Raw genomic sequence first — 18303 nt, 5'->3', positions numbered from 1 at the left:
TTTAATTACAGTTATAATTATGAGGGGGTCCTTGGAAAATGTTCTACCCTGTAAGGGGTCCCTGACTCAAAAAAGGTTTGAAACCCCCTAGAGCTTTTCTCTAAATTATTTGTGAGAATCAACTTTGATAACAAAAAAGAATAACAACACAAACTCTTGTAACAGGTTATAACCCATATACACATCTTTATAATAATTTAGGCTAGATTTATACAAATATCAGTACTTTCTAACCTCCTCACACAATCTCTCATCCACTTAGCCATCCACTGTTGTAGCTTGCACATGCTTGTCTCTTCTGTTTATTGAGTTTTTCTTTTACTACCTTATTATTTAACACACTGTTGCCACCTTGTGGACAAAGTTAGTGCAAAAAGAAATCAATGTGCATGTGTAACCAGCACGTACAGAGTACGTATTATACATACGTATTATTCATTCAAATTCTTATATAAACAACATAATTTGCAATAAAATTTTTTTATAAACAATTGTTTTACTAGATGTCTCCCCATAGTGGCCAATATGTTGAAAAATGAAAATCACAGGCACTCCTGTTTGTTGTTGAGAGCTTAGCTGTGTAATGAGTAGACGTGTCTTACCATTCAACCATGAGTGGTAACTTCTCTTCCACGGAGCATGTGGAATCGATCTCTATAGGGTAGTATGTGTCCAGAAGATTCTGCAGCTGTAGAAAAAAAGAAAAAAAACATTTATACAAATATTTCTGCTCAAAAAATATGAACAGAAATATAACAGACTAGATAAGACTTTGATGTCGAGAAATAGCAGTGTTCTGTTTTCTGCACACCATATAATGTGTCAAAGATAAATATTGCATATATACTGTATATAAATACAGTGCAAATACACAATAAACAACAATAAAAAAAAATGTACAAGACAATAAATATTCTCGAAAAACAGATACACTGAATATGGACTGTAAATTGTAATCATGTAAACGTGGACTATAGTTATTTTATGGCATAGCAGACTAACCCAGATGAGTATTGGGAGGCAGCCGGGTGTTGAGTAATCTGACTGCCTCAGGGAAAAAACTGTTGCAAAGTCCGCTAGTGGTGACACGGACGCTCCTGTACCTTCTGCCAGATGGCAGATGGGTGAACAGTCCATGAAAGGGGTGAAGGGGTCTTCCGCAAATATGGATGGCTCTGCGGATGCAGCGGTTGTTGAATGAGGTATCTATAGTGGGTAAAGAGATCCTGATGATCTTTTCCGCTGTCCTCACAATCCGCTGTAGAGTCTTGCGGTCAGAGGCTGTGCAGTTCCCGTACCACACAGTAAAACAGCTGGTCAGGATGCTCTCTATCAACCCTCTGTAGAAGGAGGTGAGAATGGGAGGAGAAAGTTTGGCTCTCTTCAACCTCCGCATAAAGTAGACACGCTGCTGGGCCTTCTTGACTAGGCAGGTGGTGTTAAGAGTTCAGGAGAGGTCCTCTGTCATATGCACACCAAGAAACTTGGATCTTTTGACTCTTTCCACATTTGTTCCATTGATGTGCAGTGGTGAGTGGTCCGCTTGGGTTCTCCTGAAGTCGACAATCATCTCTTTAGTCTTATCAACATTAAGAGATAGATTGTTGTCTCTACACCATACTGCGAGCTATATAGTCACCTATACACTGACTCATCGTTATGCTGATGAGGCCCACAACTGTAGTATCGTCAGCAAACGTGATGATGTGATTAGAAATAAACTTAATAGCACAGTCATGGGTCAGCAGGGTGAACAGCAGAGGACTAAGCACACAACCCTTGGGGACACCGGTGTTGGTGTGATGGTGCAGGAGGTGGAGTTGTCGATCTTGACAGACTGGGGTCTCCCAGTCAAAAAGTCCAGGATCTAGTTGCAGAGGGAGGTGTTTAAACCCAACAGGCTCAGCTTTGTTGTCAGTTGTTGTGGGATGATTGTGTTGAATGCTGAACTAAAGTCTATGAACAGCATCCTTACGTAATTATCTTTTTTATCTAGATGAGTCAGAGACAGATGTATGATAGCAGATTTGGCGTCCTCTGTTGAACGGTTAGGATGATGTGTGTACTGAAATGGGTACAGTGTGGTGGGAAGACTGTCCTTTGTGTTTCATGACTAGCCGCTCGAAGGTGTAAGTGCAACAGGCCGGTAGCCATTCAGACAGGACACAGATGTTTATTTGGTACAGGGATGATGGTAGTCATCTTGAAGCACACAGGAACAACTCTCTGGCTCAGGGAAATGTTGAAGAGGTCCGTGAGGACATCTGCAAGCTGATCAGCACATTCTCTGAGCACCCTGCCATGTATATTGTCAGGACCTGCAGCTTTCCGTGGGTTAACTCGGGATAGAATATTCCTAACGTCTACTGCAGACAGGCAAAGTAAATGATCAGTAGGAGTTGGAGTGGTCTTCCTCGCTGGCATGTTGTTCCGTGCTTCAAATCGGGCATAGAAATCATTAAGGGTATTTGGGAGTGAGGTGTCGTCATCACAGAGAGGTGGTTTTGCTTCGTAGTCTGTGATGGCCTAAATGCCTTGCCACATACGCCGTCGCCTTGTGTCCTTGATGTTTGTGAAATGGCTGTGGATTCATTCTGCGTATTTACGCTTTGCCTCTCTAATAGCCCGAGACAGATTGGCCCTTGCTGTATGGAGGGCTGCCTTGTCATCAGAGCTGAAGGCAGTCTCTCTGGTTTTCAGCAGCAATCGCACTTCAGCAGTCATCCACGGTTTCTGGTTTGCATGTGTGAAAATGGTCTTGAAGGAAGTCACATCATCTATGCATTTGCTGATGTAGCCAGTCATCCAACTCTGTGATGTTGTGGTATGTAGCAGTATGTAGCAGTTAATATGATGCCATGAAGAATCGCATGCGCAGGATAAGATTTGTGAAAGTGTACATAAGATTGCAAGCGTAAATTAAATTTGCATGCGCAAGAGAAGATTTGGTAAGGTGTAAATCACCTTTCAAGTGTAAGACTTTTTTTTTTTTTACCATTTTACTGTTATTTGTAAGTGTAATGCATGTAACTGCAGGCTCATGCTAACGCAAAATAAATAGGATCTGTATTCTTCTGACTTCCATTTTTCCACGCTCACACCTTTGGCACATTTTTGCACAAATACGGCCAAAAGTAATGCAGGCCTGTGAACAGCAATTTCCAAGCGAAAACAACAGGAACCGTAAGTCAGGAACCGTAAAACAGACTGATCACATAAAACCAACCTTTGTGTAAAAAAATTAACTATTGCAAATGTATAAATGACTTTTTGTGTACATGGGGCAAACAAGTTATAACCCGAAATAACCCGATTTGGACAGTTCTCAGCTTTCTTTTAGCTGTGCGGATCAAGCTATGATATGTAGCTAGTATGAATAACAATATGCTTTCTCTATGTCCAGATTTGACTGTAATGTAAAACTGATACTTCAAATCAACATAACCTCAACTTTGACAAAAATTTGTCTTTAATATTGTCAGAATAAATATACATATCCAAATGCAAAATCAAATGCAAAGTCACTAATTATTTCAATAAAAACCCAGCAACCAGAGAATACACAGCATCTTGATATGTTTATATATAGGGCTATACAACCATCTAGTGGTTACACAATGGAACATGCAGGTGATAAATGGTGCATAATTTAGAGATGTCCTTAAAATACATGTAAAAGGGGAAAAAAAATATTATTGTAACCCATTTTTAACCCATAGTATAATAATAATAATTCTGGAATCACCCCTGATCAGTAGACAGGTGAAATGATGCATGCAGTAGTGCAGATACTGCACTACTATAGTGCAGATATTGCACTATGAAAGTATTTAGGCCTACTTTCAAGCAGCATCAAGATTACAAACTAATCAAAACACTGCTTCATGAAGCTTCGAAACCTTTACGAATCTTTTGTTTCGAATCAGTGGTTCGGGGCGTTTATCAAACTGCCAGTCACGTGATTTTAGTAAACTTTTCATTACGTCATAACTCTTTTGAAAGGTTTCAAAACACTTAAAAATTTCAGTGGTTCACCACAAAGCCACTAGATGACAAGCCAGCAACCTTTAGCCAAAAAAGCGTAACGGCTAATGCTAAAGCCCAATTTATACTTCTGCGTCAAACTCGCGCCATAGCTACGTCGTAGGCTGTGTGTAGTATGCGTACCCTTCGGCGTACCCTAACGTGCACTTCTCCAAAAATTTAACAATGCTTCAATTCTACACGGACACAAGCGCTGTGATTGGTCTGCTAGAACCCCTCCCTCGGGTTTCACATGCTCCCTCTGCATGTGTAATTTCGTGTCAATGTGGACAATGACGCAAAAGTATAAATGAAAACCAACGCATAGCCGACAGCGTAGAGGCTCTGGCATAGGTCTGATGCAGAGGTATAATTCAGCATAGGGGTGTCCATGGTTAACCGGTTAACCGTTAAAAATTGCGTAACCGAGTGAAACATTTTGCTCGGTTAAGTGGCGTCAATGGCGTGCATTGGAATTTAGTTGTAATACATTTTTGCACCACCAGAGACCGCTAGACCAGTTTTCTAATATGAAGCGGGCAAAGAAAGCGCGCGTCCGAGAGGCTGTGCGCGAGCCAGAAACAAACATAGTATCCGCGCCACTGATCGCAACACAATAATATCTGTCTGCAGAGCCGCAGAGCCACAGCTTTACCCCAGCAGTTTTACCCCGCGCATGCGCAGTTTCATCACAACAGTTTTACCCGCAGAGTCCGTTTACCGTTACATTAACCCATACAATTTGTATTATGCATTTCCTAAACATGTAATTGCTAATCAAACACTTTATATGAACAAACTACTAATCTATAAAACACAATCGGTCTTCCGACCTTTTACTATTGTGTTGATATGCGCGAGGGAGAGAGAGCAATACAGCGCTCGTGTTGTTTGAAGGCGGTGAGAGTGCGCGCGCGCACGCGCGCGGCCGGGGCTCTCTCACTGTTTGTTCTTATGCGCCCTGTCCACTGATCTAAATAATTAGTTGTTACGACGACTTATTTGTTCCCTCGTTTTAATAAATCGTGGACACGTTGAACTAATTCCCTCCCTCATTTTGATTTAACGAATTACAACGTGGCCAAAAACAGTTTGATAGGCTACTATTAATTAGTGAATGCTAAAGACCTATTTTTTTGTGAATTGGTGAATATTCAGGTGAATTATTTCGTGGCCACGAATTAATAATAATTATTAAACTGTTTTTCTTACCTGTGAAGATAGCTCTTCAGTGAAGGTCGACTATTCTCGTACAGCTTTTTATTCTTTTTTTTTGTGAATTGGTGAATATTCAGGTGAATTGTTTCGTGGCCACGAATTAATAATACCTCAGCACGTTTTACAAGACCCTTCTCGATCGCAGCGGCAACGAGCACTTTGATCACTTGATTTAAAAAACAAAACATTTCAGCGCTAGATCGCCTAAAAAAAAAACGAACGAAATGAATGCTCTGCTAGTTAACTGGAGATGTTTTGTTTATTTGTATTGGTATTCATGCCGCGAGATGTTTCAAAAGTGGTGGGGACAATATCGACCTTAGAAAATAGTGGTGGGGAGTGGGACATGTCCCACCCGCAAATTACGCCTATCTCGGGGTTGCGGCGCGCACACTATGGTTAACCAAGTATTAACCGCTAAGGGCCTCGGTTAACGGTTAATGAAAAACTTGAAAACGTGCAGCCCTAATTCAGCATTAACGCTGGTACGCAGGAAAGGAGAGCAGAGGCTGTTTTTTTTTTTGTCAATGGAGAGGAGGCTTCACTACAACGAATAAACCACTTTTGTGAGTAAACACCTTTTCATTTAAGTAATCGCCTGTATGCTAATCTTCAACATGTTTTACGCTAAACAATACTTTTGCTGGGAATCATATGTAGATTTTACTATGATAAAAAGGTTATTTTATAAGAGAAGGCTGAGAAGGGAATGTCACGACAGGTATGACTCGTTTACGGCATAACCATAGTATTTAACAGTAATATTGAGTGATATTGTATATTGTCTAAAGAAAGTAAAAAATACCTATGTTTTCTTCCTTTGGTTTTCAGGTTTTACTAGTTATTATAAGACTTGAATTGTAATGACTATTATAACTGCATGTATACATATGATATGACGCTGATATTAATGAATAAATACAAAATTATTAATTTAATTATAAATAGTGTGTTATTTTGTATGTTGTTTAATTAAAATAAAACAAAGTGTTTTGTCAACTACTGTGTGCCTAATGATGATGATATAACACTTTTTAATAATTAACGGTAAATAGTACATATACATTTAATTAATTAAATATGTATTAAATTAAGTTTTTAGTGTAATCTTAAATGTAGTTATTTTGCGCCCTGCAGTGACTAGTACTTTGTAGCTAATAGACATAATCATGTTTTTTTCCGCATTAAAGCACATTCCACAAACAATGCAGTCCTACTGCTAGTCAGCTGCAAATATGGCTTGACCCCAAAACAATTCTAACAAAAGGTTTCTCAGTGGTTTACAGTAGTATCACCCAGGTGAAAAAAAGTGTACTTTAGTGCACTAAAAATACACTTAAGTACAAGAAAGTACATTTGTAGTACATTCATATTTTTTTGTGCTAAAAACAACTGTAAAAATAATACACTATTAATACACTAATTTAAAGTATATTTTTACTTAAGTAGTACTTAAGTGTAATTAATAAAGTATACTAAATACCATTTATATTTTAAATGTATTTTTAGTGCATAAAAAAAATATATACTTTTGAAAAAATAGACAGAAGAGTTTTTTTAGTGTATTTCTTACAAGTACATTTTTAACGCATTAAAAATAGTTCATTGTTAGTGTACTTTTACATAGCTATCAAAGTACACTAGCAATGAACTATTTTTAATGTGTTAAAATGTACTTGTAAGAAATACACTAAAAAACTCTTCTGTCTATTTTTTCAAAAGTATATATTTTTTTAATGCACTAAAAATACATTTAAAAAAAATAAGGCTTTTAGTATACTTTATTAATTACACTTAATTACTATTTAAATTAAAACATACTTTTAATTAGTTTATTTATAATGTATTATTTTTACAGTTGTTTTTAGCACAAAAAATAAGAATGTACTACAAATTACTTTCTTCTAATTAAGTGTTTTTTTAGTGCACTCAAGTAGCCTACACTTTATTTTCACCTAGTGAAAATACTAAAGTAGTACTTAAGTGTAATTAAGAAAGTATACTAAATACCATTGATATTTTAAATGTATTTTTAGTGCATATAAATTTGTGTTTTGTTCATTTAAGATACGTACAGTAATCTGTAGTTTAATCATTTTATTAAAGGGTTAGTTCACCCAAAAATCGAAAAGTTCTTTGTATTTAGTCGCCCGCGTGTTGTTCTAAACCCTTAAGACTTCCATTAACCATCGCATCACAAAATATTATATTTATGATGGAATCTGAGCGCTGGATAAGTCTTCCATTGACTTTCAAGGGGCTTAAACTTGCTCGATCAGAAATCGTATTAAGACATTGTTTGAAATTGTCTAAGTGACTCCAGTGGCTCAACCATCCATTTATCAAGCGACGAGAATAGTTTTTTTGTGCCAAAAACAAACAAAAATAACGAATTTATTCCAATATCCATTTACTCGTGTTGTGCCTGAAAGTTGTTTACGTAGTGTATCTGCGCGAGCTTCTGGGTTCTACGTCACCAGGCGTCACACACATGACCTGCGTTGGCCAATAGTGAGCCTGTGTGGTGACGTAGAACCCAGAAGCGCTGCGCAGATAGACTACGTAAACAACTTTCAAGCACAACACGAGTAAATGGATATTGGAATAAATTCGTTATTTTTGTTTGTGTTTGGCGCAGAAAAAGTATTCTCGTTGGTTGAGCCACTGAAGTCACTTGGACTATTTTAAACAATGTCTATATGTTTTCTGATCGAGCAAGTTTAAGCCCCTTGGAAGTCAATGGAAGACTTATCCAGCGCTCAGATTACATCATAAATATAATATTTTGTTATGCAATTATAAATGGAAGCCATACGGGGTTAGAACAACACGTAGGTGAGTAAAAACTGAGATCATTTTGATTTTTGGGTGAACTCCTTTAATGCTTTTAGTTTAAGCTTGCCACTTGTGTTATTTTGTTTCCCAACAGTCTGTTTGGACTTTAATAATGTTTAAAAAAAATTAAGTGTTTTTTAAGAAAGATATGTTTTTTGTTTGTACACATACCATTCCTCCTGTATCCTTTTAAACTAAAGGTGTTTTCATTTACATGAATTACATTTACCGGTTATTTTTATCAAATGCATTACATCTAACTTTAAAATGATTATTGTATTAAACGCCTTCATCAATGGTGGACAATTTTAACATTTACATTTTAACAGTATAACTTCAGCATAAATGAGGCAGAAAATGCTTCTGATAACACAGTAATAGTGTACTTGACTAAAAAAAAAACATTAACATTTAAATGTTTTATAAAAGTACTTTTGACATAGTTAAAATACATTTTTACAATAAATTAGTTTCCATAAATATAATATGATTGTATATTCTTATATTTTAAAGAATTTAAAGGTGTAGGCTATTTAAAAATGTTTTAAAGATGGGTTATATTGCTCTAAGGGGGAAAAAAATTAAAGCTGAAATAATATTTTAAAATCATGTTTAAGTTCATCTTAAGTTTGTATAAAAATAGCAGTTGATATATTCTTATATTTTAAATAATTTATAAGTGTATTTAAAAATGTATTAAAGATTTAATCTAAAGATAAAATTAAAGCTGAAATAGTATGTTAAAAGCATATTTAAGTTCATCTTCAGTGTGTCTCAAAATAGCACAGTTGAGTACACTAAGATGATCTTAAGTTTATATTAAGAAGTACTAAAGAACAATTTTTAGTATATTAAGTACAAAATAAGTGCGTGAAAATAGAGCACTTTAAATACATTATGGAAGTGTATTAAGTGCACTTAAATAAAATGTATTTTAGTGTACTTTTTTAATCTAGGAATACATTATAAGTATAATTTGTATATAATTACATATTATTATTATTATAATTTAAATAGTTTATTATTGTATTTAAAGATGGTTTCAATTATACTAAAACTGGTAACGAAATACATTTGTTGAAAATATGAAATAGTATATTAAAAATACACTTTAGTTTATCTTCAGTGTGTCTCAAAAAAGCACAATTGAGTACACTAAGATGATCTTAAGTTTATATTAAGCAGTACTAAAGGTAAGCTTTTAGTATATTAAGTGCAAAATAAGTGTGTCGAAAATAGAGCACTTTAAGTACATTATGGAAGTGTATTATGGAAGTGTAATGAAATGTATTTTAGTGCACTTTTTTAAATCTAGGAATACATTCTAAGTATAATTTGTATATAATTTAATATTATTATTATTATAATTTAAATAGGTTATTATTGTATTTAAAGATGATTTCAATTATGCTTAAAGTGGTAACAAAATACATTTTTTTTTAAATATGAAATAGTATATTAAAAATACACTTAAATTCATCTTCAGTGTGTCTCAAAAAAGCACAATTGAGTACACTAAGATGATTTTAAGTTTATATTAAGCAGTACTAAAGATAAGCTTTTAGTATATTAAGTGCAAAATAAGTGTGTCGAAAATAGAGCACTTTAAGTACATTATGAAAGTGTATTATGGAAGTGTACTAAGTGCACTTAAATAAAATGTATTTTAGTGCACTTTTTTTTCACCTGGGCAGATGTACTTCAAAACATACATAAAGTTTACCAAAGTTTGACACCAAGAAAGGCCCCGTTTTCAAAATGGTGGCCGGCAGGTCCTTAAAATGACCAATACCTTTTTTGAATTCCTCCTAGACCAGGAATACTGGTACCTGATACATGTTTGGGCCATGTAATATTCTATTTAGCATATTTGCATGATGGATAAGTGATTACAAGTAAAATTACATATTAAAGCAATTAGTTACAAGCATATTTATGCAAAAAAAAGAAAAAAAAGGTACAATTTCCCTTAAGTAATGGCATATTTCTCCTTTCTCATATCGTTTTGCCTAGTGTTGGTGGTTTCTGTGGTTCATAACCATTCTTTTGATTCCAATAAAGCTCAGTTCCGAGAACCACGTCTAGGATGGCCAGAATGGAGCTACCAGAAGGAGGCGGATTCCACATTCCCTCACTCTGCAAAGGACTGCAGGGATTAGCTTGACCGGAGGGAATGCATACAGTCTCAACTCCGGCCACAGATGAGCAAGGACATCTATCCCAAGAGGCGTCGGATGAGACAGGGAAAACCACAGGAGGCACTGTGTCGAGCTCTGCGACGCAAAGAGGTCCAGCTCCGCCAAACATGCTCCAAATTTGAGCCACTGTTTGGCAGTGCAACATCCATTCCCCCAACTTGAGCTTCTGTCTCGACAGAAAGTCCGCTGCGACACTCAAGTCCCCTGGAATGTGAACTGCTCTCAGCGAAAGAAACCAGTCTTGAGCCTAAAGGAGGAGGCGGTGTGCATGCCTGTCGAGGGTGCATGACCGCGAGCCTCCCTGGCGATTTACATGGGAACACCACTGCCATGTTGTCCATCCTGACAATGACATGAAAGCCCATCAGGGCTGGGAGAAAATGGCCCAGGGCCAGAAAGACAGCTTGCAACTTGAGGCAATTTATGTGCCACGAGAGAAGCTCGCCCGTCCAAACACTACACACCTGTCTGCCCTCGAAGACCGCACCGCAACCAGTCAAAGAGGCATCCGTCGTGACAACCTGGCGACGGCAAACTACACCCATCTTGACACCCTGAAGTAAAAAGGGGGAAACTTTCCACCTCCAAAGAGCGCAAAGGCAACTGCGCGACACTCTCAGCAGGCGGAAGGCAGACCAAGAATGGCGGATGCCCCTGAGTTTCATCCACCACAGGAATTGTCATGGCTCGAAAGGAACAGTCAAGGATTCAATAGCAAGTGAATACTGGTGTTTATTAACACAAACGTATAGTGGTAGTGCAGGTTCAGAAGATAGACAGAATAGCAGAATAACAGGCTCGGCAACGCAGGACTCAGTGGGCAGACAGCAAACGGACGACCCGCAAACGATCCTCAGAACAGGCAGATGAATCACAGAACAGGAACACAGGAACTCGCGTCCGATCCTCAGAACAGGCGGATGAATCACAGACCAGGAACACAGGAATTCGCGTCCGATCCTCAGAACAGGCGGATGAATCACAGAACAGGAACACAGGAACTGGAGCGAGGAGAAAAGACCGTGAGCTGAGCCCGTGAACCTCCACAACCATCTGACAAAGACAAGACGAGGTGACAAACAATATATAGGACATTCTCATTCAGAACAGCTGGCGCTGATCAGCTCATCAGCGATAACTAGCCGTGCTGATGAGCCGCGCCCATTCATACAACACGCACTCACATAGCGAGGGCGAGCCAATGAATCCGTGAATCGTGACAGGAATGGTCTCATATGAAGGAGACCCAAAAACAGCACAGGAGAGGCTGCTGCCATGAGCCCCAGAGACCTGCGACATATGCCCACCGCTACATGATGGCTGAGCGTGAAATTTGGCCAAGCACGCACGGAGACTGGAAACTCGAGCAGGGGCCAGACGGGGCTGCATCGAGAGAAAATCGAGTTAGACACCCAGGAAAGTGGTCTGCTAAGAAGAAGTTGGAACAATCTTCTGAGCATTCAACCTGATCCATCCTTCTTTGGGATGAGGAAGTAGCGGCTGAAGAAACCGCAGTTCAAGTCTGAAGGTTTACCTGAATTTTGCTAAACCTGAGGTCACCTTTATACTCAAAAACATCTATAGAGAATGCATTACATATGTATTACCTTATTCAAATTGAAATGAGTGACAATTTTAGAGGGTTCACACACAGGCCTCTGTTCGGGGATTCAGAGTAGCTTATGATCAAAGTTATACAACTCCAATTTAAGTTACTTTTGGGTGCAATAACTTTTACATTGAATGTCAAGTCTGTGTTTTAACCAAAAAAAAAAAAAAAAAAAAAGGGTATTTTTGGGTATGTGTCCAAAAACACATACTGAATAGGAGTTACATGACATAGGCTAAATCGTTTACATCTCTGGTTCACCCCAAACCAAGATAAAACCTTACAGTAATCTCACAAAGTCATGTATTCCATAAGTATGTAATCATGTCAGTGCAATTTAGACAAGTCAAATGGATTCATAGACCCAGAAAACATGGAGTTAGGCACCAAGATTACTTGACTAGGTCAAATAATGAAGGAGTTAGGACATTTTAAGGTCTTCCTGCCCATCTTGGACGCCATCTTGAAAATTACACCTTTCTAGTGGTCAAACTTTGGTAAACTTTTAGTATGTTATTAAGGACACCTTATACTACAAAAAAAAAAAAAACAGCTGAGAAACCTTTTGATAGAATTTTTTAGGGTTAGGTGTTTTTTCATATATGCAGCCGCCTATGCATCTTTACTAGCGATAACAACAAATATAGAACATTTATTCACAAGATCGAAACCATGCGCTAATAATCCACATGAAACTGATTAACGTAAACTGTAACTGACTGTCATAAAATGTTTAACTGTGTGCACTGATGTCACTCACATTACACGATAGGCTGAGGCGCCTCATGTGATCCAGGTTAGCCGTTACGCTTTCTCCAATGGTAAGAGATACAGACCCTCTCATCTCCCTAATATAAGACCATCTCTGGTTCACCGCTGGGGGCAATTATCTCTGTCAACCCATGAATTATGAGGAGTAACTGAGAACCAATGAACAAGTGTCTGTGGGTTTTACCTGATCTCTGATCAGTTTTATACATTTGTAGACGTTTTAATTAGACATTAGTATAATTAAAAAGAATAATAGTAGGTAATAGTCTCTTATTGGCCTGTTTAGCTGAGCCATTCATAGAACAAACAAAACAAAAACCTGACAATTGATAAAAGAACATATAGACACTTGATAATATTATAGATGATTAGATAATTGCATTTGAAAGATTTTACTTTCAAAAATAAATTTGCGAAAGATTTGTAAAAAGTGTTTTTATGCATGATTGACCCGGGTTTTTGTTGCATTTACACTGTTCTGGCCACTAGGGGTCACCGTGGAGACGGGTGTCGGATTGTTTTGAAGTCCTCATTTGCTTCAACTGTTTCAGTGTTCCACAAAGCCTCGATCTGCCCACTACTACAAACTAATATGTCCTGCTGAGGATGATGATGAGCAGGATACATGCACTGACAGAAATTTTCTTTCTTAACACACCAGCTCGAAATTTTATATGAACTCATATGGTCAGCCTAATGGTGCACAGCTTATAAAGCAATCATGATTTATTTATTTAACGTACATTATTTATTTTAATGTATGTGTGCAAAGTACCATTTCGGCAACAAGAACGATGCTGAGCCAAATGAAGATAAAGATATGTTCTGGCGACTGGCGTGTTTATTGAACCAATGCAAAACAAATGTGGTAAATTTGGTGTAAGCGCGGAAAAATGGAAGTCAGAAGAATACAGATCCTATTTATTTTGCGTTAACATGATAGCATGATATGTTTCACAATGCATGCATTACACTTACGAATAACTGTAAAATGCTGCAAATTTTGTTTCTTAAACTTGAAAGGCGATGTACACCTTTACAAATCTTACAAATTTACGCTTACAATCTTATGTGCACTTTCACAAATCTTTATGATCACAAATCTTTATGATTCTTTATGGCATCATATTATCTTCATAGCAGCCTCTCTGAACATATTCCAGTCTGTGTGCTCAAAGCAGTCCAGAAGTGTTGAGATGGCACCCTCAGACCAGGTTCTCACCTCTTTCAGAAGCGGTTTGTCACGTTTCAGAAGTGGTCTATATGCTGGGTATAGCATAACAGAAAATTGATCCGAGCCGCCGATGTGGGGGCGGGGTGCAGCCTTGTAAGCACTATGAATGTTGGTGTAAAAAAGGTCCAAAGTGTTTTTACCACGGGTTGCAAAATCAACATGCTGGTGGAATTTTGAAAGCAGTGATTTCAGATTTGCATGGTTAAAATCTCTGGCGACAATGAAAAATGAATCGGGGGGTGCTGTCTGTAGGTTACTGATAGCCCTTGTAGAGATCACTTAGCGCCGTGTGGAATGTACACCGCAACCATAAGCACGGTGGTAAACTCTCTGGGCAAGTAATGTGTGTGGCATTTTACAGTCATAAACTCCACCAGAGACAAACAGTAGCTTGAAAACACAACTGCATTCCTGCACCATTCATTGTTTCTATAAACAATATTGGGTGTGAATATTACTGAGGATCTTGGGATCTGTTTGATCGCTGATCGATTGCTCCAGTCTGCCTCGCTGCCTGCTGTGAGTTTGTTTGCTTCGGTGCTGTAAGCTCCGTCTTAGCCTCCTATTTCTTTCTGTTTTGAACCATCATTTACTATCATTTCTAGTTGTTTATACTACTAAATACAGCTTACTCAACATCTCAGATTAACCTGACATCGCTAGCTTCCGTTATTATTAGCACAACACGCTAGTAATCCGCTAGCCTGTTAACGCGCCAACCGTGTGCTCAGTTATTTTTATTTATTTTTTTTTCTCTCACGCGCCTGCGCCTTTGAGTTCATAAAAAGCCCAGGTGAGTAAGAATCAGTCAACAAACACGGTGAGTAATGTCTTGTCCTGTTATTGTCACCTGCACTTCATGTCACATGCTTAGCATAGCCTTCTCTGTCGGCAATATAGGATTTATATGTGATAAATGCAAGGAGACAGTTAGGCTGACTGAGAAGATTTCAGAACTAGAGACACGCATCCAAACTTTAATTGAGGATAGTAAGAGTACTAGAACTTTAGATACTATTTTGGATGCGCCTAGCATAGTGAACTCTTTACATGACTCGGTTCCGGTTGAATTAGTGCCTGCGCAGCAAGGCAAATGGGTGACAGTGAGGGATCGCTCTAGTCGCGGATAAAAAAAACACTCTTCCGTTCCGATTACCATAACAAATCGATTTGCCCCGCTCAGTGAAACACCCACTGAGAATTCTGTTGATTGTGCCCTAGTAATTGGTGATTCGATCACACGGAACGTGAAAATAGAGCCACCAGCCACCATAGTCACATGTTTGCTGGGAGCCAGAGCGCCTTACATCAAAGCAAATTTAAAAGTGCTGGCTAATGCTAATTGTAAATTCTCCAAGATCATTATTCACGTTGGCACTAATGATGTTCGACTCTTTTTGATGTTCGAAAATTAATATTAAATAGGTGTGTGAACTTGCAAGTACGATGTCAAGCACTGTAATTTGCTCTGGCCCCCTTCCTGTTCACAGGAGTGATGAGATAGTTAGTAGATTGTGTTCACTTAATGGCTGGCTGTCGAGATGGTGTCCGCATAATAATATAGAATTCAAAGACAATTGGAAAAGTTTTTGGGGCAAACCTGACCTGTTGAAAAGAGATGGTATTCATCCGTCCTGGGATGGTGCTGCTCTTCTCTCTAGTAATTTGGCTCATAGTCTTAGAGATAAAAAATGACAAATTGGGCACCAGGTCAGGAAGCAGACAGACTGGCTTAACCAACCGTCTGCTAGCGGCCTCGCGTCACCAAGGTCAGATAAATCCCATCACATAGAGACTCTTTCACCTAGATATCATCATATAGAGACTGTGTCTGTTCCCCGAATTTGGACATCTAAGGTTAAAATTTTTATTGATGTTCAACAAATAAAAAACAGATATAATACAGATGAGCAAATGCTAAAGCTTGGGTTGCTGAATATTCGATCGCTTACTCCAAAAGCACTCATTGTCAATGATATGATTTCAGATAATAACCTAGATGCGCTGTGTTTGACAGAAACCTGTCTAAAACCAAACGATTACATTACTTTAAATGAGTCCACCCCGCAAGATTACTGTTATAAACATGAACCTCGTCTGAAAGGCAAAGGGGGAGGTATTGAATATATAGCGGCACCATAAAGATTTTATGAAAGAATTTGCGGACTTTCTATCAGAATTAATATTGACTGCAGATAAAGTACTAATTGTTGGTGATTTTAATATACACATAGATAATGAAAAAGATGCATTGGGATTGGCATTTAAAGACATTTTAAACTCTATTGGAGTTAGACAACACGTGTCAGGACCTACTCATTGTCGTAATCATACTCTAGATCTAATATTATCACATGGAATAGATGTTGATGCCGTTGAAATTCTGCAGCAGAGCGATGACATCTCAGATCATTATCTAGTCTCATGTAAATTACATTTAGCCAAGGTTGCAAAGTCGACTCCGTGTTATAAATATGTTAGACCTATCACTTCTGCCACTAAAGATTGCTTTATCAATAATCTTCCTAATCAGTTTCATCATCTCGGATAGCTTAGAAGAACTCGATATTGCAACAGAAACTTTTAACTCTCTCTTTTCCAGCACTTTAGACACAGTTGCTCCATTGCGCTTAAAGAAGATTAAAGAAAATAGTCCAACGCCGTGGTACAACGAGCACACTCAGGCACTTAAGAGAGCAGCCAGAAAAATGGAGCGCAACTGGAAGAAAACAAAACTAGAGGTATGTTGGGTTTCATGGAAGGAGAGCTCGATTACGTACAGAGAGGCTTTAAAAGCTGCTAGATCTGCTTATTTTTCAACCCTATTAGAAGAAAATAAACATAATCCTAGGTATTTATTTGAAACAGTGGCTAAACTAACGAAAAAGAAAGCTTCAAGCCCAGAAGTTTCCAAGCAGCACAGCAGTAATGACTTTATGAACTTCTTCACTTATAAGATTGATAATATCAGGGACAAAATTATAACTATGCAACCGTATACTACAGTATCGCATCAGGCTGTGCATTGTAGTCTACCTGAGGAAAAATTTGATTCATTTATTGCTATAGGAGAGGAAGAATTTACTAAACTCGTTAATTCATCTAAATCGACAACATGGGGGGGGGGGGGGCGCTAGTGAGCACCGTATGGAGTAGTCGTGTTTTTCCAGGGCTCCTGGAATTTACTGGTTTATTTCATTTACTTAATATTTCACCTAATTTCCCGGTTTCGCCTCATAAATACTTTCATCTAAGTGCCTCGGGATGACAAAACCAAAATCTGAAAGAGGTAAGCGGCAAGAGAAAGCCTCAAGTGAGGCTGATGACGGCCAGCCATGTGCGGAGCTAGCTGCTGCAGCTCCGGAATTAGCCAACGAGTCTGTTCTGGAGTCTGAATCGAGCATCCTCGCAGCGATACGAAGTATGAGCAAGACGATGAATGACCGTTTCAACGACTTGGAGGCATCTTTGGCATCCACCCAGGCAACGCTGGCGAGTCTCGGTAATCGAATACAGGAGGTGGAAAATGCTAGCTCGGAGTATGACCGCCGCCTCTCGCTTGTTGAGCAGCAATGTACGAAAATGCAGTCGGTAAACGAAATGCTTCGTTTGAAAGTAACCGACCTGGAGGCTCGCTCTCGGCAGCAGAATATTAAAATCATCGGCTTGCCTGAGAAAATCGAGTTCATCCCTGAGCTGCTGGGCGCTGACAACTTTCCCAAACCGTTGGAAGTGGACCGGGCTCATCGGTTGGGAAGACGGCTCTCTGAGGACGATAGCACGGATTCATCATTTCCAACTGAAGGAGAAAATACTACAACTGGCCCGCCAGCAGTTTCCTCTGCGCTACAACGGCAAAGCGGTTCACTTCTTTCCTGATTACCCAGCGGAGGTGATGAAGCAACGACAGGCATTTGATCCCGTCCGCAAACGACTCCGAGATGCAGGTGTGAGGAGCGGTTTCATCTACCCGGCACGGCTGCGGGTCTCCAGTGACACCATGGACAGAGTTTTTTCGTCCCCGCAGGATGCTGAGGCTTTTGCAGAGACTCTGTTTTGACTTTCGGTATGTGACTTTTATGCTGTTTGTACATCAACCGGGACATTTATATGACAGCTTGTAAGGTATGTGTGTATGTGCGTTAACATATATATTTTTCGCTGTTGATTTTCACAAATACTTGTCCTCATTAGTGGAGAGGGCGGGGGGTCCCTGTGTTAACTTAGTGGCCGGTTAGTTGTTCCTGTATGGTCCGGCAGCCCCTAAGAGAGTATGTTGGGTTTGCAGTCTCACTTTGTTTGGGAAAGTGGGAGGGGGGGAGGAGGGTGATGTTCTTGCTCGTTTTCATGTGTTCCTTTTGTCTTTCTCATTATTTTATTAGGGCATTTTATTTGTACGCTGCTACTATGCAAAA

The 18303-nt window shown here is 38.7% G+C and overlaps 1 protein-coding gene across 4 annotated transcripts in view; it reads right to left on the bottom strand.

Moving 5' to 3' along the window:
• LOC311299845 (cytosolic 5'-nucleotidase 3-like) overlaps positions 1-18303 on the bottom strand; it is a 257523-nt gene that overhangs the window by 55128 nt on the left and 184092 nt on the right. For all 4 annotated transcript variants that reach the window (XM_084423722.1, XM_084423723.1, XM_084423721.1 and 1 more), the window contains one exon: positions 603-688. In XM_084423722.1, coding sequence (XP_084279848.1) covers positions 603-688 — 86 coding nt within the window. The remainder of the gene's footprint in view (positions 1-602; positions 689-18303) is intronic.

Source organism: Rutilus rutilus (genome assembly GCF_951802725.1).
Source record: "Rutilus rutilus genome assembly, chromosome: 11".
Classification (NCBI taxonomy): domain Eukaryota; kingdom Metazoa; phylum Chordata; class Actinopteri; order Cypriniformes; family Leuciscidae; genus Rutilus; species Rutilus rutilus.
Note: the sequence above shows the minus strand (reverse complement) of the source record. Positions and strands in the feature narration are given on the sequence as shown.